Genomic DNA, 24,544 nt, shown 5'->3' with positions numbered 1-24,544 from the left:
AGATCACTAATCACTCTTCAATAGGTGGACCGTTCTTGTTATGTGTTCCAAAACCAGCTAGGTTTGATCAAGTGGAGAAACTAGAGCACTATGATCTATGCAGATGATTTGTTTTATGGTCTGATCTATGCACTATGAGACTATGCTATTGATTTGTATGACTATGCTATGGACTTCTATTGATTTATATGGCTGTGCTTTGAAAAATTTAGGGAGTTAAATTAGGCGATCGGCTAGGCTCTGCTTTTTGTACAAGACCAAATATAACGAGTTAAAAGATACTCGGCCGGACAAGGAGCTGAATTATAAAGGATCGGCTAGAGATGCTCTTAGTACCTTGTCATAAGCAGACCAACTAAGACCAAATATAAGGAGTTAAAAGATACTCGGCCAGATAAGGAATTATAAAAGATTGGCTAGTACCTTGTCCTGACTGAAACTACTTTGATCTGTTTTATGCTTGTAGGAAGACATGAATGGATGAATGACAATTGACAATCAATGCAGATATTTGATGTCAATAGTTCCTGGAGGTTTGCAAAAAAATCTTACAGATGTTTTAATTTAGAACTCTTCACTTGTCTGAGTAACTGCATCTTGATTTCTTCCAGGCTCCACTCTGTTTCTAGATTTAAAACTCTGGGGTCCATGCTGTCATGGAGAGATAATATTCGATGTCAATTGTCATGACCACTGACCCCCCCGAGCAGTCACTACATCACAGGTAGTATATTAATTTGATGGTTTCCGAGTAAAATGAGTTGCATTGTTTCGAGTAAAAATAGGATAGATATGTCAAAAGCAAGTTTAGTTACACTTACACCTATTCCTAATCCTAAATAGAATAACAGAGTCAGATCATTCTTTATGTGGCGTGGCCTAAATTCTTAGTTGGCATCTCCAGTAGGAAATCCGCTCTTGAAGCTCTCTGGAGTGGTATGTATTGTATGCCAAGAAGACCTGTAATATTTGTTGTTCCTCCTCTTCATGCCGACTTTCTGGTCCTGTGTAACCACGGGACATGGAGAAACAACGGTGGCAGTGTCGTCAAAGATGAGGGATAGGAGCTACTGCCATCTTCTCTCGCTTGCACCTGAACTCCTCAGGCTACTGCACCATTGTAGCCTCTATCACTGTCGATCTCCGATCTCTTGGTTGAAGGTTATTTCGTTTATTTTTTCAAATTCCACCCTTTTCCTTCGGTGATAATTGTGCCCTATAAGTTCAAACATGTATCTTCTGACTTTTGATCTAAATATTGATAAAATAAAAATAAATATGTAATAATTGGAAGACATATCAGTAATATAGAAGGAAAGCCAAAAGGCTGAAGTACAACGCAAGACCAACACAGTCGTTAGTTTGCCAGTTAAGAACAATTCAACACGCCGTGTCTATCAGGTCAACACAGACGTTGGTGCAATTGCATTTGCTAATTTTCTAACATGGCCATGAATACAGTGACATAAAAACAATGCACGCCTACTAGTGTTGAAAATTATCAGAACTCTGAACAGTACCATGTTAAGCTCTTAACGAGGGTGCAAATTGAGCTATCTGGATAAAAAATAAACACCTGCTCATATTTTGTACAGTTTATCATTCTATCTAAATATTACTCACAAATTTTTGGGCCCAAGGAAACATGTATCTACTTGATTCCTGTGAGGTTTTTCTTTAGGCAGTTGTGAACTTCTGACATTATTCATGTCTAAACTTCGGTAATAAGGTAGGTAATAGAAACCATAGAAAACAACAAACTGAACCCAACTTCATGAGGAGTTATTGACGGACTGTTTTAGGCCCATAATGTTGTTGGCCTAAAGTCGTGACTAATCGGTAACATATTTTCTTGTTTTTATTTTTTGAAATTAGTTAATAAATGGACAAATGCAAATCAATTCTAAACAGTGGTATTAGTGTTGTTTTCTATGTCATGAACATATTCCTCATTCATCAAACCAGAAGAGAGATTAAGACCATTGTTGAAGTAATTCTGGGATATCCCATCCTCAAACTAAATTTCTATATTAGATGTCCCTGGACAGGTAAAACGACTGAACAGAAGAAGTAGAACAGAGGAGCCATAGATGAATAAAACTAACCTGCATCATAGACCAGGATCAATGGGTACAAGAAGGCACCGTGCCGTTCCCATATCATTGAAAGAAGAACTCGCTTCACCGTTTGAACTTGACTGGACTGCAGAATACTTCCGTTTCTTAGTCATGGCATAGGATCCTGATCCCTTATTGACTAGCATTTGACTGTCAACAACTTGTTCTGGCTCCTCTAGGTCTACAGAAGCTTCTACTATCTCATGTTCCTCTGGTTCTGAATCAACAGAATGGTCTGTATGCTCACTTTCCGTTGGATCAATTGTCTTGAACAGCAAAACTTTTGGTCTGTTTGGATGCTCCTTAGCAGCCTTTTCCCAAGCTTCTCTCGTCTCTGGAGTGACTTTCTGATCAAGAGTGACTTCCTTAAGACACCGGAGGTGTTCAATTTTCATGTCGGCAAGACCAACTAGGTCTTTACAGATCAACTGAAGTGACATGAGATACGGCAAAGCTCCTTCCTCAATTTTTGGTAATGTGGGGCATTGCAGTACAAAACATAGGCGCAGCAGTCTTGGAAATGCCCGATCTTTAATAATGAACTCCTCAAGATGATCTGCAATCAGCTTGAGATATTTCAAGGATCTCAACTCGGTCAAAGCTGCAAGTAGTCCGGCTGTAAGTTTTGTTGATGAAAGACACAGTTCTCTGAGATCACGCAGTGCTTTCACAAACTGTGGCAATTCAAGCAACTTGCTGGTTATTTTCAGTGATGTAAGATAACAGGGTTCTTTTAAGGAATTCAGGATGTCTTCGGAGCAGTGTTCATCGAAGTGAAGTGAAAGAGAACGGGACTCATGGGTCTCCTCTTTTTCATCATGAATGAACTTTTGAATGGCAAGCTCAAGATCAGACAAGTTAGTGCTACTTGCAGTTCTCTCACACCATATCTTCACCTTCCTCAGTTTATTCATGTGGCTCAGGATTTGTGGAAATCCTTGGCTTCGATCAGTGACAAATCCTGTTAGTGTCTCCAAGTTGCATTGTCCTGACAACAAAAAGTTCTGCAGTTCACTCGTTATCTTTACTTTGTCTGAAATTTTGAACTTCCCAATGAGATGAATTAATGAGGGTAGCAGGATGACTTCTATGGGAAGTACCTCCACCTTGGTTCTCTTTAGATCGAGTGTCTCCAAAAGTTTAAGTTTTTCGATCCCCTTTGGAAGGCTCGTAAAAGCACTCCCAAGGCCCAGATATTTCAGAAGCAGCAGGTTGCATATGTGTCTGAGATGATCATCTCCCAAGTCGGTACATTCTTCAAGACCTAGGACTCTCAGCAGTTGATACTCGTGGAGATCAAAATTAGCATCACCAGCCTCCCCAAAGACTGTAAGGGACCTTACAAGTGACAAATCAATGTCCAAACTAGTGCCAATTCTAGGAGTATTGGGATGTAGGGAAAGCCGGCGGACATATTTGCGCCCGACTGCCCCATTGCAAAACAAGGTGTTGAAGTTGTGGGAAGTGGACATGTGCAAGATGAACTCACGCATCATACCATAGGTTCGGCATGTCTTCACCTCGTTGTTACTGCCTACATCGATGGGCTCAATGATGTTCCGATCCAGGAGCATGTCAAAGTTTTCACAAGATGAAGATTCTGTGAGCACAAATCCCTCAGCTAACCACCGCCTCATCAGACTCTTCCTCCTGACCAGACGATCACTTGGGAACAGACCAAAGTACAGCAAGCAAGTCTTGGGGGCATGACCTTTCAGACTGGCGTAGCTATGGGTAAGCACCCGTTGCATCCTTTCTAAGGTCTCGTCCTTCTCCAGATGACGGCCTAGCTGCCTGCACAGTTTTTGGCAGCTGGATCGTGTCGGCCAACCCATTTTTCGGAAGAACTGCCTCATGCTAACAATAGCAAGTGGTTGGCCATCACATTTCTTCAGAGCCGCTGCTGAATCTGGCTCCATCAGAAGGACCAACAAATTGTACACGAGAACAAATCGCTGTAGATCCCGGACCGGTCTCGCTCGCTCCCGTCGCCTCCCCCGTGGGCGACCGGGGCGTCCCCGCCCTCCCCACCCTCTCCCCACCCTCCTCGCTCCTCCCCCCCGCCGCCGCCGGCGGGAGCCGCCGGGCAAAGCCCGGGCGGTGCTGGCGGCGGCGGTTCCTCTCTCTCCCGTGCGTCTGGGAGGCCCGACGGGGCGGGTCTGACCAGGCGGCGTTGGAGGACGCCGGCTCCGGCCCAGGCCGGCGTGGATCCGCCGTGGTTGGCGGCGAGGCGTGCGCTCGCGGCGGTGGTGCCCTTTGCCTCCGTCAGCCGACGCTGTGCTGTTCCTGGTGGCGGCGGCCGATCTGGGCCCGCGGGCCTAGATCTGGGTCTGGAGGGGAGGGCCCGGCCGATTTGGGTGGTCTTCTGCTCGTGCGCTGCACGCAGGACCTCCTCTGCTACCTTCCGTCGCGGCTGGTGGTCGTGCCCGGATTGGACCGGCAGCGCTGGTTTTCGCGATCCGCCCGTTCGGGCTTGTCGGAGCTCGGTTGAGCTTCCGGCGGTGGGGTGTCGTTGGGGCGACGTCCCCACATTCTCGAGTCGTTGGGGCGACGTCCTTGCTAGCCATCCGGGACGTGGTCCTTGGGTCGGCTCGCATCGCAGCCTTCTCCGGCGGGCCGTGCCTGCTCTCCTCCAACCAATTTGGTCGTGCTTGTGCAGTGTGCTCCCGCTACTGGGATGGTGGACTTCGTGGTGCCGCCAATCTAGGGTCTTGGACGCCAGAGCGTGGTCTGGCCGAACCCTCCGCCAGCCAGCACGTGTTTCCTGCGGTTGAGTCGAGTTGGGGCTAGCTCATAGTGCGACTTAGGTTAGAGGCGCGGCAGTGATCTCCGCCTTGTTCGCTCTACGTCCTCGCGACGACGTCCGGATTTTCTATCCAGGTTTGGACCTCGGCGAAAGCTGCATATGGCTCTGGCCTGTGCCGGCGACGGCGTCACCTGCGGGTGTCGTTCCCTTGTTGAAGGCCTCCTGTTCGAAATGATGGATTCCATCCCTCCGCCTCAATCTGCTCCTCTTGGAGGCCTCGCTTCGTGTAAGCTTCTCTGGTAGTGCCTTGTGGAACACTGTGTGACCTCTCGATGGTGTCGCAGCCCTCTCACAACGTCGGCCTGGCTGCTTTTACACGGCTTGCTGCGGTAGCTGATTTCCTTCCTAGCGCCTTGGGGGCTTTGCTAGGTCGGCGTCTGGTCGCAGCTCTTGCCGGTGTGCTTATCCCAATGCCGGGGGATGATGTTGTGTGTTTGGTCTGGACCTAGCCTGAGCTCCATGGGTGGTGGTTCTCGGGTCTGGGTGAAAACTTTGCAGGTCCTTCTCTGCCGACGACGATGACGCACTCTTGCGCCATTCACCTTCTTGGAGGCGTCGCCGCAAGACCCCCCCTCCTTTGGTTCCTCAAGCTCTGCCAGGTGGCCGGCCCGTTGCTGAGTTCCCCCTTGAGTTGCAGTCTTGGTGCGGTGGAGGTTTGTTGGCGTGGACACGGTCGCGATCCCTCCGGTGCAACAGAAGACAAGGCTCCCTCTTCCTGGATCATATGGCGCTTCGGCTTGCTTTTCTGTGTTGTCTTTTGTTGCGGTTTGGGTTGTGCGCTTGGCGCGTGTGTGTTGTAATCTTGGTGTAACTCCTGGCCGGTTGATGGCTTCGTTAATTCAAAGCCGGGCTCACTTCGAGCCTTCCGTCTAAAAGAATCTGGCTCCATGTAACCTGAATATTCCTTTGGACAAGCTTTCTTGAAGAACAATTGTTTAGAGTGCTTCTTACCAAGTCTTCTTACTTTGTGCACATAGCCGTTCTCAGAGCTGCAAGCATTAGCTACTGAATGCACAGTGGTCGTCACCATTACTCTACTGCTTACACCATTATCTGCTGTGAAGGCAGATTCCATGGCACTCCAGTTATCTGTTCGCATATCATCGATCACAATGAAATACCTGAAACACATAGTGGGAATGATATTCAATAGACCTTCATTTCGCAACTCCAACTTATCAAGCGTGCTGAGCTAACATAGCGTTTGTTGTCAATAGTCAATATGCCTAGTAAAGAAAATTTCGATGTACTATTGTGGGGAATACTATTTTCTTGTGCTTAAGAAAGGGGAATGGTTCAACATGGAGAGGTACCCCTTTTTCAAGATGAACTCCTGATCTTCATATCAGTCAAGGAGAGAGGATGGAGGGGAGCAACTAACATGAACAGAGCATGACTACTCAGTCAGATTACAACAGGTCAGCTACTATATCAAAAGAAAACCCTCGTAACTAAAGGAGAACTCTGTATTTACTGATGTGTTCATCCCTTTTGTTGCTCATTTTAGACAATTTATGCTGATGAATGAAATGTACTTATGTTATAGGAGTTTGAGGTTGTTCGCATTTCACGTGGGAAGTCATGCAAATCTTGACTTCTGGTAATTGGGAAGTATGCATTGGTTTCAAAGGAAAATTTATTTGAGACCGGATTGGATCAACTAACGAAGTTTGTGGGTGCTAACTAAGCCTTGATCGTGAGTTCTGTCAAAGTTCAGCATGTGTACGTATGTAGCAGAATTACTCAGCCAGACGAGTGCAAGCTTACCTCTTCTTATGCAAGTGTTCTCTGAGGTCTTCAGCAAGCGAGCCAACATCGGAGTTATCCGATACCGGCCTACCAAGCTCCTGGAGTATCTCCACGAGCACTTGCCTTGGGGACCTGTCCGCAGCAGATACCCATGCCCGCACACTGAATCGCTGGCCGACATCGCTGTTGTACACCTCTCTGGCAAGAACGGTCTTCCCTGAGCCACCGGACCCGACAATAGAGATCACCTTCAGCTGCTTCTGTTGGCCCTCCTGCAGTTGCTCCAGGAGCTCCTTACGGGGAATGTCGATGCCCACGAGATCCGTGTCGAGGATGCGTGGATCAGATGAGCAGGAGTAGGCCGACTCCTCTGCCGGCATCGGGGAGGACTGACCGGCGAAGACCGAGTACCTTTCTTTCCGCAGGTGCGCTTCCTCCGTTGTCTTCTTCAGAAGGTGCAGCTCGGTGGCTAACCTCTGGCGGGACTGCATGTCCCTTGGGTAGCGGACAACGCGGCGGAGCAACGACGCGTCCTGCTCGCAGGCCGCTTGATAGATGAAGCGATCGATGCAGTCTTCGATGTGGTGAGCCACCTCCCGCAGCTCTTCAATTGAAAGGCTCAACACGCTTCCTTTGTCCACTTTCCACGTGGGGAGCTGTTGATCATCGATTGCGCCATGGATCATGCGAAGCTCTTTCTCCAGAAACCTGATGTCGTCCTTGATGGATCTGTGCAGCTTGTACTTCGCGAATGCCAAAGACGAGAGCTTCGGCAAGATAAGCTCTATGAATCCGCTCAGAAGGGTGGCCTCCATCTTCTTCTCCCGCCTATCTCAGCTCCCCTCGACCTCCCCGTGAAATGAGGATCGACCGAGATGGGGGTAATCAGCTGGTACAAGCAGACAACACCATCTGTGTTTCCAACAGATATGGTTTCCAATGCAGCTAGCATAGTGAGCCGGCTAGAATTTTTGTTTCTAGCCACCCAATTAACGCACTCCGGGCTCGTCATTTTCCATGCGACGACACTACGGCACTTTCCAAATCACCTCGTATCTGACGGCTAACATCGGGGTCGTCGCCCGCGCGCGAGCGGCCGGCTGATGGGGATCATTTACCTCGGAAAATCAGCCATCAGCCGGCCGACGGGGATCTTTTTCTTCCGGTCCTCACAAATACTCCTAAGAAATGAGGCGATGCTCTAGCTACCAAGCCTACGAACGCAATTCAGAGAAAAAAGAGGTCAAGAGTGTCACCTATGGCGATTCCAAGATCAGAGAAAATGGTGAGGATGCTGGCACTAGAGGTATTGGTTATTTTCCACAACCTTTGGTGACAGAGTTTGCTTGTTCTCATATTGTGGTGTCAATGTTTCAATCATCCGTTATCTTCCCCCTCTCACACAAATTTGTCTCCTAAATTTTCATCTGCAGTGATTCTCTCGGGATGGCGACAGAGTTGAGCTCTTCCATGGTCGCTATGGATGCTCCGATGAGTTCCTCCCTGGGTGCCATGGGCCCTCTTCTCCGGAAGCTCGACTCACTACTGGCTCCCGAGTACTACCGTCTACCACATCTACTGAAGGTCGGAATCGAGCTCCTCAAGGTAGATTTGCAAGATATAAGCGCCGATCTCGTGGAGCAGTCAATGGCTGATTTCCCCAACAAGATGGCGAAATACTGGATGGATGAGGTGCGTCAACTTTCCTATGAAATCGAGGATTGTGTCGACAATATGATGGCGAGGCATAACGGCGCCGGTACCAAGGTCAGATCTGTCCACGGCCACAGAGTTCGTCGTGTAAAGATTGCTCCTCTTCCGAAGACGATGAAGCCTTGCACAAGGATTTCCAAGATCGCCCGATTTAGGACCCTGGTGCGCGAGGCGAGTCAAAGGCATGAAAGGTATCAACTCGATGGTTGTATCCCTAGTTCTAGCTATGCCTTCACTCATCAACCTTGGATTTCAACGCCCTGCCATGGATTGGCTCCCAACTACCTCGTTGGTATCGACGACTCCAAGATGAAGCTTATCCAATTGCTCACCAACGAAGCGGAGCACGAGCTCAAAGTGGTTCCAATTGTAGGACCTGCAGGGGTTGGCAAGACCACACTTGCTAAAGAACTATACCGTGATCTTGGAAGACACTATGAGTGCCGGGCTTTTGTGAGGGTGTCAAGGAAACCTGACATGATCAAGCTTTTTCTGGGCTTGCTCTCTCAAGTCCAGAGGCGCCAACGACATTCTGATGTCTGCACGGTGCAAGACCTCATTGACATTCTCAGGGAGCATCTCCAAGATAAGAGGTAATTTATTCTGCGCAGAAAGCCTAACGATGTATAAAGCTTGCTGAACTTATTAATTAGTATTATAGTAGTTCAATAGCTTATCTCTTATTTTTTTTCGACAAGGGGGGATCCTAGCCTCTGCATCAATTGACGCATGCAACCCTTTATTAAATTTATTTAAGGTCCTAGTTACAAAATTATTTCAAATCCGGATCACTCAAAGTTTCCACATGAACCAACCATCTAAAAAAGTAACAAAAAAAGACAAGCCGCCACAAGATCTTCATGTGACCCGCCTATCAGAACGCCAGCCGCATCGGTCGTAGAAATACTGTTCTACCATCGCCAAGCGGTTGCACCCAATATCTATGTCCTGACGCACGTCCTACGGCTAGATAAAAGACCACATATGAATCCAATGGGTAACCAAAGGAACAACCTGCACAAAATGTTGAGTTTCAATGGATGGGTGGATTGATCTCTTGGACCTCCACTGTTATGACCGGCCTGGCATATTCCAGGAGGGGGCCCAATCATGGGCCCAATTAGGGGCTTAGCCCATTTAGTTTGTTTATTTTCAGCTCATAAATACTAGATGTAATCCGTACGTGAAGAAGCAAGCAATAATCATAATATTTTTGCCGACTCCCAAAGGAGTCGGTCTCTCCAAACCCTAGCTGCCGCGCCGCCCTTGGCCGCCGCCACGGCTCCCTGCCGCCGCCGATCTCTTCCCCGGCCGCGACAGCCTCCCTCCTTCCCCTACAATCTGCGCCCTAGACACGGCAGGACCCGAGCTCCTACCAACTTGGTATCAGATAGCTCTTGTTCGATCATGTTGTTGCCACCGCCAGCGTCTACTTCGCCGGCCGGCTCGCTGCCCGCTTCCACGACCGCCACCACCTCCGTCGCCGCCATCATGTCGCCGTCCGCCCCGCCATCGACCCCCGTCGTCTACACTCCCGAGCAGATGAGCGGGGTCATTAACGACCTCGTCACCGCCGTCCAGGGGATCCGGCTGTACCTGATCAGCTCCCAGGGGCCGCCAGCGCCGATGCAGCCGCCCGCCGCCACCACCGCGGCGTCCGCACCCTGGCTGCCCGCGCTCCCCGGCGCGACGATGCTGCCGCCCCCGCCACCGGCCCTGCCCTGGCCGGCGTGGCCGCCGCCCATAACCACCGGGCCAGCCCCCACCTCCGCGAGCGGCGTCCCTATCCAGCAGGTGCACTTTCCCCCGTCGCCATCACCGCTGCCGGCGTGGATCAACGCGTCGTTGTCGCCCTCGCCGGTCTACTCCGTGGCCGGGGATCCGCCGAGGCCCACACTCCCGGACGACGCAGCCGCAGGACACGCGGAACCCTCCGCCGGCCGCGTCGCGCCATACGTCCAGGGCGTCGCTGCACCAACACCGCCCCGCTTCGCCAAGCTCGACTTCGCCACCTTCGACGGCTCGGAGGACCCCCTCAACTGGCTCAACCAGTGCGAGCAGTTCTTCCGGGGACAGCGCACCCTCGCCTCCGACCGCACTTGGCTGGCCTCTTACCACCTCCGGGGCGCCGCACAGACGTGGTACTATTCCCTCGAGCAGGACGAGGGCGGCATGCCCCCATGGGACCGCTTCCGGGAGCTCTGTCTTCTCCGCTTTGGGCCGCCAATTCGCGGGAGCCGGTTGGCGGAGCTTGGGCGACTGCCCTTCACGACCACGGTCCAGTACTTCGCGGAGCGCTTCCAGGCTCTCGCTTGCCACGCCCCGGGCGTGACGGGCCAGCAACGCGCGGAGCTCTTCATCGGTGGACTGCCGGACCATATCCGGGTGAACGTGGAGCTTCAGGCTCCCCAGGACCTCCAGACGGCGATGCACTACGCCCGCGCCTACGAGCGTCGCGCCCAGGCAATGCCGCCCGGCCCACCGAGCCGCGGAGGCCGCCCGGCCGCTCGACCACCGCCACCGGCCGCACGGCCAGACCGGCCGAACCCGACCGCGCCACTGGCCCCTGCCCCGGCCGCGACACGGACGTTCAGGAGGCTCACCCCGGCTGAGCAGCTCGAGCGCCGCCACCTCGGCCTGTGCTTCAACTGCGACGAGCCCTATGCACCCGGCCACATCTGCCCCCGCCTCTTCTACTTGGAGACGGTCGACGACTTCGAGGCAGACACACTCGCCGAGCCACCGGCGCCGCCCGAGCCTGCCACCGCCTTCGTGGTCTCGCTCCACGCCCTGGCGGGTATCCGCCACGAGCGCACTATGCTCCTGCCGGTGACAATCCGCGGCGAGAACCTGGTGGCTCTCTTGGATACGGGCTCCACGCATAACTTCCTGCCGGCGACTACCATGCGCCGCTTAGCCCTCCGGCCATCGGGCGGTGCTCATCTCCGCGTCACAATGGCTAACGGTGACCGCCTGCAGTGCCATGGCCTGGCGCAGCACGTGCCTCTCACCATCGGCGACGAGCACTTCACCATCACATGCGCCGGCATCGACTTGGGCTGCTTCGACTTCATCCTCGGCGTCGACTTCCTCCGGACCCTCGGCCCCATCCTATGGGACTTCGACACCCTCACGATGACCTTCTTGCGCCAGGGCCGCCGCGTCCAGTGGGAGGGTATTGGGGGCACCGCTCCGGCCCCGCAGCTTCAGCTCGCCACGACCGACTCCGAGGCCGAGCATCCCCTTCTGACACACCTCCTGCAGCAGCATGGCGACCTCTTCGACGAGCCGCAGGGGCTACCGCCGGTCCGGGTGTACGATCATCGTATCCACCTCCTCCCGGACACGGCGCCGGTCGCGGTGCGGCCCTATCGCTACCCTCAGCTGCAGAAGGACGAGTTGGAGCGGCAGTGCGCACTCATGCTAGCCGCTGGTATCATTCGGATCTCCACGTCACCATTCTCGGCGCCGGTCCTTCTCGTCCGCAAGTCGGACGGTACGTGGCGCTTCTGCATCGACTACCGCGCCCTCAACGCGCTGACGCTGAAGGATAAGTTCCCAATTCCGGTGGTGGATGAGCTCTTCGACGAGCTCCACGGGGCGCGCTTCTTCACCAAGCTCGACTTGCGGTCAGGCTACCATCAGGTGCGCATGCACCCGGAGGATATCGCCAAGACGGCGTTCCGGACTCACCACGGCCACTTCGAGTTCTTGGTGATGCCTTTCGGCCTCACCAACGCCCCCGCGACGTTCCAGGCTCTCATGAACGATGTCCTTCGCCCCTACTTACGCCGGTTTGTGCTTGTTTTTTTTGATGACATCCTCATCTACAGCACCTCTTGGGCGGAGCACCTGCAGCATATCGCCATCGTCTTCAACGAGCTTCGAGCGCACCATCTTCACCTTAAGCGCTCGAAGTGCTCGTTCGGGACGTCATCGGTCGCCTACCTCGGTCACGTCATCTCCGCCGAGGGGGTGGCCATGGATGCGGACAAGGTGGCCGCCGTCGCGGCCTGGCCGATACCGCACTCGCCGCGCGCCTTGCGCGGCTTTCTGGGCCTCGCCGGCTACTATCGGAAGTTTATCCGGGACTACGGCCTCATCGCGGCACCGCTCACGCGCCTGCTGCGTCGCGACGGTTTCGCTTGGGACGACGAGGCTACTGCGGCCTTCGAGGCCCTGAAGGGGGCTCTCACGACGGGCCCCGTTCTACAGATGTCGGACTTCACCCGCCCCTTCGTCCTGGACTGCGACGCCTCCGGGGTGGGGTTCGGCGCTGTGCTACACCAGGGCGATGGGCCCCTCGCCTATTTCAGCCGTCCCTTCGCCGCGCGCCATCTCAAGCTCGCCGCTTACGAGCAGGAGCTCATCGGTTTGGTGCAGGCTGTGCGCCACTGGCGTCCATATCTTTGGGGGCGGTCGTTCCGGATTCGCACGGATCATTACAGCCTCAAGTTCCTATTGGACCAGCGGCTATCGACGGTGCCGCAACATCAGTGGATCAGCAAGCTCTTCAGCTTCGACTTCACCGTCGAGTACAGGCCTGGCCGCCTCAACACGGTGGCGGATGCCCTGTCCCGGCGCGACGCGGACCAGGATGAGGGGGACGGCGTTCCCGAAGGGGCAGTGATGTGCCTCCGCTCGGAACCCTCCTTTGCCCTCTTCGATGCCATTCGCCGGGCAACTGAGGTGGCAGCCGACGCCCAGCTCCTGCGGCAGCAGTTGGAGACGGGCGAGTTGGCCGCGCCATGGCGTGTGGCAGATGGCCTGCTTGTGCATGGGCGCCGCATATTCGTGCCCGACCACGATGACCTCCGCCATCAGGTGCTGTTGATGGCCCATTCTGCAGGCCACGAGGGCATTCAGAAGACCCTCCATCGTCTCCACGCCGACTTTTATATCCCCGGTGATCGTACCTTGGTCCAGGATTGGGTGCGTTCTTGTGTGACGTGTCAGCGCAACAAGACTGAGACCCTGCGGCCGGCTGGGATGTTGCAGCCACTGGAGGTGCCGTCCCAGGTTTGGTCCGATATTTCCATGGACTTCATTGAGGGCCTCCCCAAGGTGGGCGGCAAGTCGGTGATTCTCACGGTGGTTGACCGCTTCTCCAAGTATGCCCACTTCATTGCGCTTGGTCACCCATACACTGCGGCGTCCGTGGCTCGTGCCTTCTTCGACGGCATCGTCCGCCTCCACGGATTTCCAGCGTCGATTGTCAGTGATCGTGACCCGGTATTCACAGGGCATGTGTGGCGCGACCTCTTTCGGCTGGCAGGGGTGAAACTTCGGTTTAGCACCGCCTTCCACCCTCAGACAGACGGCCAGTCGGAGGTGGTCAACAAGGTCATCGCCATGTACCTGCGCTGTGTCACCGGGGACCATCCGCGCGCATGGGTGGACTGGCTGTCCTGGGCGGAGTACTGCTACAACACCTCCTACCACTCAGCCCTGCGCGCCACGCCATTCGAGGTGGTCTACGGCCGTCCAGCGCCGCCCATTCTACCGGTGGATTTGGCGACAGCCCGGACGGAGATAGCGGGCGAGCTCATCCGCACCCGCGATGAGGTTTTGGCCGAGGTGCGGCAACGCCTCGTGCAGGCCCAGCAGTTGGCCAAGCACTACTACGATGGACATCATCGCGAGGTGGAGTATGCGGTCGGTGATTGGGTGTGGCTGCGTCTCCTGCATCGTTCCACTCAGTCCTTGGACCCGCGCGCGAAGCGCAAGCTGGGCCCCCGCTACGCTGGGCCCTTCGTCATCTTGGAGCGCGTGGGGACGCTCGCATATCATCTTCAGCTTCCGGCCGGGTCCCGCATCCACGATGTCTTCCATGTGGGGCTGTTGAAGCCTTACCGCGGAGATCCTCCTGCTGCGACACCAGCACTTCCTCCTACTGCGGATGGCCGTCTTCTTCCGAGTCCTGCAAAGGTGTTGCGGGCTCAGCTACGTCGCGGTGTTTGGTACTTGCTGGTTCAGTGGGGGGGACTGCCAGAGGAGGAGGCCACGTGGGAGCAGCGCGATGACTTCTCCCTCCACTATCCAGACTACCAGCTCGAGGACGAGCTGTTTGCGCAGGCGGGGAGAGATGTTATGACCGGCCTGACATATTCCAGGAGGGGGCCCAATCATGGGCCCAATTAGGGGCTTAGCCCATTTAGTTTGTTTATTTTCAGCTCATAAATACTAGATGTAATCCGTACGTGAAGAAGCAAGCAATAATCAGAATATTTTTGCCGACTCCCAAAGGAGTCGGTCTCTCCAAACCCTAGCCGCCGCGCCGCCCTTGGCCGCCGCCACGGCTCCCTGCCGCCGCCGATCTCTTCCCCGGCCGCGACAGCCTCCCTCCTTCCCCTACAATCTGCGCCCTAGACACGGCAGGACCCGAGCTCCTACCATCTATACCCTCATATATATAGCTCAACTTAGGGTTACATCTTCACTCATACACTAGAATACTCTAGACACTATTTCTATACTAACACTCTCTAGAATACTCCAGACTTTGCTAATAAACTAACTTAGACTCTAGCACTCCAGTGGAATATTCTAGACTCTCCTAGGACACTACTAGTCTCCAACCCCGTAGAGTACTCTAGACTCTACTAGAGTATTACTACTGATCTCACACTCCAACACTCCCCCTCAATATGATCATGGGTTAACAACCATGGTCATCTTGCAACATAAAGCATATTACCATTACAACTACCACTAACGGAAAGCACAACTTCTAGGATACATGAGAGCATTGCCCTCTCTACCATCTTGCCATTTCAATCCTCTCTTTATCAGCAGAGAAGATCTCCATCTTCAACCATCTCAGCTGCACAACATGGGAGCCCCATCATCACCATCCCCTGCCATCTATCAACTCTCACCACCTCCAACTTGTGCTGGCCCCCAGCTGCCTCTCCAATCACTTTGACGCCCGCAGCGCCTATAGCTGAGCACCAGACACCTCCTCAACAACTTGGCTGCCTCACCACACCGGTTCCACGGAACCATCCAAACTGGCCTCAATGTCCTCACCTAGTCTTCCCCACACTACCCAGCCACTGACCTCTGCCATCTTCCCCACAAACCCCCGGCTCTCTAGCATCAACCATCCACACCACAGGCACACAGGCCTATCCCCCGGTCAGGCCTCAACCACTCTCACCACAGGCACGCATGCCTCTCCCCCAGACATCCACGACCATCACCACTCAACTGCAGCCTCATTCCAACATTGCATCTCCTCACAGACTCAGAAACTCCTTTTTCTCCCCTTGTCTGAGGGCCTCCTCTTGTTGACTGCCATCCGTAGCTGCTTGCAGTGTACCTCCTCACAACACATTACACACCCACACCAAACTGCCATCTTCTCCCCCTCTGCTCCTTTCACCAAGTTGGGGCACAGGAGCAGCAACTCGTCAAATCTTCAAGCACACAGAAGTACATCAGCTCAAGCAACACGTTCTCTTCCTTCTTCTGCCTCATTCTCTTCCGCGCGCGAGCTTGGCCAGCTCCCATTCCTTCCTGCCTTGTTCTGCTCGCGTGGAAACCCGCACGAGCTCCTTCTCCTTGCCCGGACAGCTCCAACTCACGTCTCCAGGAACCGCTCTCGCCTGAGTTCTTGCACGCCCATACATGAGCACAGCTAACACGTACACCTTCTTCTTTCCCCTCACGAGTGCATCTCCCCCTTGCACAAATCCATCTCTCTCTGTCATGGATCCGCCTCATATTATCTTCCTTCCAAACCAAATCGACCTCCATGCTCTTTCTCCCCACGCGAGCAGCCGCCAATCTCACACAACTCACATTGTTGTGTGAGATGGCCGCAGCCCATGCAAAGCACTTGATGCGGCCTCCCGCCGCCTAGATGTCTACAACTCGCCCGGTGTTGTTGACAACAATAGCTAGACTAGGTGCAACAGTGGTGAAATGGTGGTGGCTTGGGTTAGGACTAGGAGGAACCTGGCTCTGATACCATGTTGAGTTTCAATGGATGGGTGGATTGATCTCTTGGACCTCCACACCCTCATATATATAGCTCAACTTAGGGTTACATCTTCACTCATACACTAGAATACTCTAGACACTATTTCTATACTAACACTCTCTAGAATACTCCAGACTTTGCTAATAAACTAACTTAGACTCTAGCACTCCAGTGGAATATTCTAGACTCTCCTAGGACACTACTAGTCTCCAACCCCGTAGAGTACTCTAGACTCTACTAGAGTACTACTACTGATCTCACACTCCAACACAAAATATGGGAAAATTTTATTTGTTAAAGATAAAATCACTGTGAATATTCCATATTACCCAAAATAAAGTTCACACACCAACTCTAATGTGGCATTTATCTTTCTTAGCTACACCATTTAACCAATTACCAAATAGATTAGTCACATTTGAGGGCTCGGGAATATTGAAAGTCATATATATAATACGCCAAAGGATTTTGGCAAATGGGCACATAAAATAAATGTTGAATTGTCTCATCTTGATCGCAAAAGCAACATTTAGCACACCCCTGTCAGTAATGTTTTTGAGATTACATTTTGTGAGAATGACTTTCTTATGAAGGAACCACATACAAATTCTGATTTTAAGTGGAACCTTGATCTTCTAAATATGTTCCTTAAAATCTGTATGACCATCAAGCAAATCAAGTTACATAGATTTAACCGAAAACCGCCTTGACACATTGAGATTCCAATGGAAAACATCATCATTCTCTCAAAGATGAACTCCCATGAGACGAGCAATGAGGTGAGCCCATCTATCCCACCTATTATCCGAAAGCGCCCGCCTAAAACCTATGTTTAAGGGTGTCGCATTCATAACATGAGCTACTGAAACATTAGAACATTAGAACGATTAACAATGTGGTACAAAGAGGGATACTCCTCGCAAATAGGTCTATCTCCGAGCCAAGCGTCCTCCTAGAACCTAGTACTCTGACCATTCCCTGCCCCCATCGACCCGCGCATGAAGAAATCATCTTTTACCCCATTAAACCTTTCCAGAACGGTGAGTCTGTTGGCTTAGCTGAAACCTGAGATAGAGTTTTGTCTTTTATAAGCTTCCTCATTTATAAGCTTAAACAGCCATTTGCTAAGCAAGCTCTTATTTTTTTAACTCGAGCATGTCCACACCGAGACCTCTCTGATCCTTCGACCTACAAATAATATTTAAGAATTTTTAGGTGATTGCGCAGATGGAAAAAAATAAGGCCCCCAGGTCCTACCAATAATCGTCCCTTCATCAGGTTCAAGTTGGAAAATTTTCTTTCTTCTATGCTTCCCATTAGCAATAAGCATCTAAATTTAGACTCTTGTATTCTCTTTGAATAGTGGATATGGATACGTCGCAACATACTTATAAATCTATTATTATAGCATTCGAAAAATTGAAATGAGCTTTCCACACTCGCTTTAAAGGATTAGATATTTATGCATTAATAGGGAGGGGAAAAAGGAAAATCACCGCTTCGTTTTGTTCAGATTATGATGGTGTATAAATCAGATAAGCTATTGAACAACCTGAACAAGAAGATTAATCTTTCAATTCAGGCACATACTTTGTGTATTCTCGAAGTAGGTAAGATTAACTATTCTATGATCTGGGTGTAATGCTTAAAACTTTTAAGTAATAAAGCGCCCTTTATCGAAAAAACACTATTCTATGATCCAATACTACTACAGTGGTCGAAATTAAATCAACTCAACTTCAGAACAAGATACTACTAATAAGAATAGTAGTAATAATTAATATTAATGGGAATACAAGATGGAATCGAAATACCAATCAGTCCTAGTTTACAGTTTGGAACCTTCGGATTTGGTTCTGGAAACCATGTGAAACCTTTTAGTCTGACAAACTTGTTACACATAAAATCATTTGGCAGGTATATTATTGTCATTGATGATTTATGGGAAACATCAACATGGGATATTTTTAATGGTGCTTTTCCAGAGAGCAATAACTGCAGCAGAATAGTTGCAACAGTAGAAAATGTGGACATAGCTTTGGAATGCTGTGGCAATCAATTGGATAATATATTAAAAATGAGACCTCTTGGCATCCAGGACTCTGGAAAATTGTTATTCAATAGAGTTTCCTGTTCTGAACAACGTCTCGATGTATTTATGATGGCCTTCTATTGGGTTATTGAAATTTGTGGTGGTTTGCCACTATCACTCATCACTGTAGCCAGTGTGTTATCACGACAACCATGCAACTCAGAACTGTTGTACCAAGTACAGAAATATTTATGCTCCATTTGGAATGTAAATCCTAGTTTGGAAGATATGCAGAAAGAAATACTAAACCTTACTTACATTAGTCTTCCTCATCACCTGAAGACCTGTCTTCTGTATCTTAGCGTTTACCCTGAGGGATACACAATTTGGAAGGTTGATTTGGTGAAGCAATGGATAGCTGAAGGTTTTATTAGTGCAACAGAAGGAAAAGACGCATATGAAGTCGCAGATAGCTATTTTCATGAGCTTTTCAACATGGGGATGATCCAACCTATGCAAATTAACCACAAGGATAAGGTATTATCTTGCACAGTACACCACACTGTGCTTTTTTTTTTTTTTTTTTTTTTTTTTTAAACAAGGCAAAAGATTTGCCATTTTCCATTGATTAAGGAGAAGTTTAGAAAGGTCTTACAAACCAACTCGGCATAAGCCAAGCCCGAGAACCAAAGCCTACTCTCGTGGCACACCACACTGTGCTTGATCTTATTACTCAGAAGTCCAAAGAACAGAATTTTGTCACTACAGTTACTTACTCTCAGACCATTACAGCTACCAAGGCCTATCGACTGTCGTTACACTTCACCAAATTCAAACTCGCAAAGGAACCAGCAGGTGCATTGTCAAATGTTCGATCAGTCGCATTCTTTGGACTTCTTAAGTGCATGCCATCTATTGGGAAATTTAAGCTTCTCCGAGTTGTAAACCTTGAATTTCGGGGCAATCACGACGAGCACATAAGTTTCAACCTCTCTAGAATTTCCCAATTGCTTCAGCTGAAATATTTTAAGATCTCAAGTGATAATACTGTAGAATTACCAGGTCAGATGCAAGGGCTACAGTTCCTGGAAACGCTTGAGATAAATGCAAGGATATCCGCTGTACCATTGGATATTGTTCATCTCCCAAGCTTGTTGCATCTACGTCTTCGAGATGAGAAAATTCTACCTGATGGGATAGGATGCATCACATCTCTACGCACACTAGAGTATTTTGACCTGAGCAGTAACTCTGAAGACAGTGTACGGAGCCTTGGCGAGCTGACGAACCTCCAGGTTCTGCATCTTGTGTGTTCTTCAGCATCATCTGATGAACATCTGATGAGAAACCTGGTAGCTCTGGCCTATTCTCTTGGGAAACTTGGTAATCTGAAATATCTGGCACTGACTCCTGGGACCTTAAGCACAGCCGTATTGGTGGATGGCTCGGGCATTGTCGTCTTTCCTCCTGCCTTTCTTCAGAGACTTGAGTTGTTGCCGCCCATTTGCATCTTCTCCAGACTTCCGGTGTGGATTGGGCATCTCCGCAAACTCTGTAATTTGAAAGTTGTTGTTAGAGAATTACTGACGAAGGACATTGACATGCTCACCGGATTGCCTGCTCTCACTATTCTCTCGTTATATGTCCGGAAACCCACTGCAGAAGTTATTGTATTTAACCGTGCGGCATTCCAAGTTCTGGAGTGTTTCAAATTCCGGTGTGGTGTACTATGCCTTGCCTTTCAGGAAGAAGCATTACCTAATCTTCAGATACTGAAGATAGGATTCAATGCCCACCGAGGAGAGCACTTTGACCATATGCTTACTGGAGTTGAACACCTGTTAAGCCTGAAAGTGATCGATGCACGAATTGGGGCAAGTGCCGGTGCACAGGACTCAGACAAGAGGGCTGCAGAATCTGCACTAAAAAACTCCATTAGCAAGCATTTAATGTCTCCTAGCTTCAATCTACAAATGGTCGATTATGTTGATGAAGAGTAAGTGCATTTCTTAACACCATTTAGTTCGGAAGAATAATGAATTGTACTTGCTACTGATTTTGCTGAGCCAACATGAGACACATTGTCAAGTTTATATGCAGGCTTCATTGATCGAATCACTGCAATTTTGTTAAATCATTCCTAATTTGTCTGAAAAGTGGTAGTATGTGTGGTCCTGCAGAATGTAATCAGGATTCTTCAATTAACCTCATGATACGTAAACTGCATTTAAAAAATCAATATATTGCAGAGCCAATTCACCATGTGCCGCAATATGGCAATTTTAATTCTACCTTCAGCTATTATTTCATTTTTATAGAGTTCCTTGTCTCCTTTTCCCTTGAACGATTTATCTACTGTCTTTAATGGAAGATAGAATTCTTACTGTTGTCAGGATTCCCGAACTTACGGATCCACCAGCAAGCTCCTCACAGGCCTTCATGCCAGATAGTGAAGTTAGTACATCCGGATTAATCAGCCCAAGAAAGCGTAAAGAGGATACTGAATACTGTCAGTACCCAGGATGTGTAAAAACAGCAAGAGGGGTTTCTGCGCATTGTATATCCCATGGTGCTGCAGAGGGGTTTCCCATGGTGTTGCAGACTGATGAACAAATTGGGGCAGACGCTGGTGCAGGGGATTCAGACAGACAGGCTGCAGGATCTGTGTTCAAGGACACCATTAGCAAGGATCCAAGGTCTCTTAGCTTCAACATGGAATTGGATGATTGTGCTGACAAAGAGTAAGTGCTTTTTCCCCACCAATAACATTCTTAAGTTTCTGAAAATAATTACCCCCTCCGATCCATAGTAAGTGTCGGGGTTTTAGTTCAAATTTGTCCCGACACTTATTATGGATCAGAGGGAGTACTTGTTCTTTCTATCTATAATGGAGCAACATTATGAGAAAAAAAAAGTAAAACTAATTTGACATCCACACTGTCAAGTTTAACGCCATAGTTCAATAATCCAACATCTACAACTCTGCAACTTAACTTATTTTCTTTTTTTGAAAAATTGGTTCTTTGCTAGCATCATATTGAATTTAATCTCAAGATGATTGCATAACAGGAATCAGTCTGAAGAGGCATAAACTAAATAGTTGACCCCATCTATAATAATAAATGAAGTGCATAGCAAACTGTCTAATGAGTTATTACGTTCACCGTGCGTGTATCTACTACTACTTGTTAGGAATTATGTCAAGATTAGTAATGCAAGATGAATGTTCTACTGTTGCCAGGATTCCCGAAATAGGCTCCGCACTTAGCCTGATGTCAAGTAGTGATCTTTGTCGTACACTTGGTGGTGCAAAGATGTGTACTGTCTCTGGTTGCAGCAAGAGTGCTCATGGTGGGACTGATTTTTGCGTTGCTCATGGTGGTGATCCCCGCTGCAGTCATGAAGGTTGTTCACGTGCGGCCCGTGGAAGGTGGTCTGACCTATGCGTCAGGCATGGACGTGGACATCATCGTTGTCAGTTTGGGGAATGCACAGGTAGTGCAGAGGGAAGCTCGATATACTGCAAGGCACATGCTGGTGGGAAGAAGTGTGCTGTTTCCGGTTGCACCGACAGTAGTGCTACTAGAGGGCGGACAGACTACTGCGTTGCCCATGGAGGCGACAAGGGTTGCAAGTTTGTGAACTGCACAAGGATTGCTGCAGGGCGGACAGACTACTGTGCTACCCATGGAGACCTCAATAGTAGATGCAAGTTTGCGAGCTGCATGAGGAGTGCGGATTGCGGCACTGATTTCTGCGCGGAACATGCTAAACCTAAGCGCTGCACATGGGGCGTGCTGGCGGTCATTACTGGTCTCGGGCATCATCAGTGCGACAGATTAGCCGAGAGCAGGATAGGAGGTCTCTGTGCAGCTCACAGGGCTGAAATCAAGGACCACCCTGTTTTTAGGGCATTTGACCCTGTTTTAGGGCATCAGTTTGCATCAGATGTCAGACCCGACGAGATTGTAGACGCTGCCGAACCCAAGGGAGATCAAGAAACCAAGACGACGAAGACGTTCATCGAGGACGAAGCTTGTTGAAGGAGGAAACTTTACACATCATCGTCCACCAGCGATAATATGAATTTTTTTTTATCCATGGTGAATTGGCGATGGAGCGATTCCCATGCGGGGATCCAGGGATCTACCTGCAAAGGTAAGCCATGCGGGCTCGAGCTCTGGTGTTGGTGCGCTGCATCTTCAAGTTTCAGTCAGAAGGTTTATTGAACATGTGAATGTACGCATGGCCAGATATCCTAAAAGGATGCCAGGTTAGCAGGCTCTGGGTCGTTTTATAATGGCGAGCCTGTTACGCGAGCTGCAGGAAATCTTTATTATTTACCTTATAGAATTTATGCAGGTTTTGAACCTGTAGCGTTGATTATTGTTGTATGAGAGATGGTGAACAATGTTGGGACTTGTAAGCTCAGAAGAACATGAAACACATATTGTCATAATTTGGTTTTTCTTTTACAAAGCTTGGATTTAACATAAATCGAAAATGTTGACCGAAGTTTGACTCTTTTGATCGTTTTTAAAAATACATGACCTTAAGTAAGTTCGTATCGACTATACATTTATCCAACATAATTTCAGATGATTTGCTTGATTACAAATTTTGGGGTTCCGGTTCACTTTTGATTCAATCTTGGCAGAACATAAGAAATTGAGGAATTAAAATCCTATTGTTGGAACTTTTTAGCGAAAATGCAAAAGACTCGCGTCGATGCATTTATAAAAAAAAGACCAACATCACGCCATGCAACTCAACCCAGGAAAGCTAATCTAAGCAAATAGTTGGCGAAGACCCCAAGCCCCCACGTCCGTCCAGGTGTCACTCAACCCTGATGTCCTCGAACAGGGAAGCCACCGAGTGACGAGACTGTAGGGTTCCTATGCTTTCATATTCCCTATTTATGAAACTTCCCTAGCCACACTCATAACAACAGCTGTAAATAAGACACAGTTTTTTGACACTGCCGCAAACCCAGCCATAACTGAGGGCTATATATTGTTGCTGCATATGTTTGACCACCTTTGGAGAATTAGAGGATCCACCTTACGAGGAAGGGCCACGAGCACGGGGAGTTAGGGTAGGCTCCTCATCATCCGAGGAATATGCTTCTTTTTCAGTGGGTCAATATTCAAATAACAAATAAGGTGGCATGCAAGAAAAATGTACAATTAGATGACAACGAATAAAAAATTCTAGTCAAATGGTACACGAGTGTCTCTGTGTTGAACTCGTCAATAATTTCATCATTTGGGAACCCCATGACATTCTCTTTCTAAATGTATAGTAATAAGCAATATTTTAGAAACCCATCTTCCATTTTATGTCAAACCCTTGTTTTAACCAGGTTTAGTGTCGAAAAGGGCTATGTTGTTGCGGTCAAGACCGGCAAAGTAAGGACAAGCCGAAAGATAATCCAAGATGCTCCATCATGCCTGATTTTCTTCTTATAAAAAGGATCAATGGTCTTCATCTTATTTTTAGCCATGATTATCCTGCACATATTAATTACCAGAAGTTAAGAAGATGGATTTTTATATACGAATTCTATCCTATTTAGGAATGGAGAGCCAATCACCAAAAAAAAAAACTAGATCCACATATTTATACTGCAAATTTGGAGACAAGGTTGTAAGATCTTCTCTTTGTACCTTTTGCAAGCTCGTGTTTGTGAACTGCGAAGAAAATGATAGGATCTTCTATAAGCATATGTGGTGCATTTTAACTAGTGTGTATGTGTTTGAGAGATGGACTGTCCTTGCGTATTCGATGGTACTTCGGTGAGGGGAGCCAAACGGAGGGGATAGAGAGGGAGGAGCCATAGGGTGAGGGGTCACCGGGTCAAGGTCACACGAGTTACACAGTTTTAGACCTCGCAACGGCGGCGAAATCCTCTGTGACGAGGCGGTTCCTCGGCAATGCCCACCATGAGGGGCTTGGGTTTTAGAGAAAGGCGACGACGGAAGTTCCGGGAGCGAGACGGTACACGACGTACCCAGGTTCACGTCCCCACGGTGGAGGATCGCTACATCCTGCTAGCAATCCAGTATGTAATAATATGAGTACAGGGGGCCGCCATAGGCGGAGTTGTTGGATCTAGTCTAGTTCTAATCCGCGGGTTGCGGTTT

General features: G+C 49.5%; 2 protein-coding genes across 2 annotated transcripts; one reads left to right on the top strand and one right to left on the bottom strand.

Annotated features, from left to right (window-relative positions):
• Window positions 1–1,356: 1,356 nt before the first annotated feature.
• LOC127294061 (disease resistance protein RGA4) lies at window positions 1,357–7,622 on the bottom strand. Its single transcript, XM_051323810.2, has 3 exons — window positions 6,691–7,622; window positions 5,770–6,044; window positions 1,357–4,020 (listed from the first exon to the last, which is right to left on the bottom strand). Exons 1-3 carry the CDS (start codon window positions 7,485–7,487, stop codon window positions 2,111–2,113), a joined length of 2,982 nt encoding a protein of 993 aa, XP_051179770.1. The 5' UTR covers window positions 7,488–7,622; the 3' UTR covers window positions 1,357–2,110.
• A 136-nt stretch (window positions 7,623–7,758) lies between these two features.
• Window positions 7,759–22,860, top strand: LOC127294060 (disease resistance protein RGA5). Its single transcript, XM_051323809.2, has 6 exons — window positions 7,759–7,978; window positions 8,106–8,978; window positions 18,287–18,953; window positions 19,094–20,397; window positions 20,795–21,142; window positions 21,643–22,860. The coding sequence occupies exons 2-6, from the start codon at window positions 8,119–8,121 to the stop codon at window positions 22,442–22,444; spliced, it is 3,981 nt and encodes a 1,326-aa protein (XP_051179769.1). The 5' UTR covers window positions 7,759–7,978; window positions 8,106–8,118; the 3' UTR covers window positions 22,445–22,860.
• The last annotated feature ends 1,684 nt before the right edge of the window (window positions 22,861–24,544 follow it).

Source organism: Lolium perenne, chromosome 4 (assembly GCF_019359855.2).
Source record: "Lolium perenne isolate Kyuss_39 chromosome 4, Kyuss_2.0, whole genome shotgun sequence".
Classification (NCBI taxonomy): Eukaryota; Viridiplantae; Streptophyta; class Magnoliopsida; order Poales; family Poaceae; genus Lolium; species Lolium perenne.
The sequence above is the reverse complement of the archived record's forward strand: the minus strand, read 5'-3'. Positions and strand labels throughout refer to the sequence as shown.

Excerpts from the sequence above, each read along its gene's own strand:
- LOC127294061 (XM_051323810.2), bottom strand. The coding sequence starts at position 7,487 with ATGGAGGCCACCCTTCTGAGCGGATTCATAGAGCTTATCTTGCCGAAG. Across the intron at positions 6,045-6,690 it reads GAACACTTGCATAAGAAGAG|GTATTTCATTGTGATCGATG; the intron begins GTAAGCTTGCAC and ends TATGTGTTTCAG. Across the intron at positions 4,021-5,769 it reads GAAGGCTCGAAGTGAGCCCG|CAGCGGCTCTGAAGAAATGT; the intron begins GCTTTGAATTAA and ends AGCCAGATTCAG.
- LOC127294060 (XM_051323809.2), top strand. The coding sequence starts at position 8,119 with ATGGCGACAGAGTTGAGCTCTTCCATGGTCGCTATGGATGCTCCGATG. Across the intron at positions 20,398-20,794 it reads GTCGATTATGTTGATGAAGA|GATTCCCGAACTTACGGATC; the intron begins GTAAGTGCATTT and ends TACTGTTGTCAG. Across the intron at positions 21,143-21,642 it reads GATGATTGTGCTGACAAAGA|GATTCCCGAAATAGGCTCCG; the intron begins GTAAGTGCTTTT and ends TACTGTTGCCAG.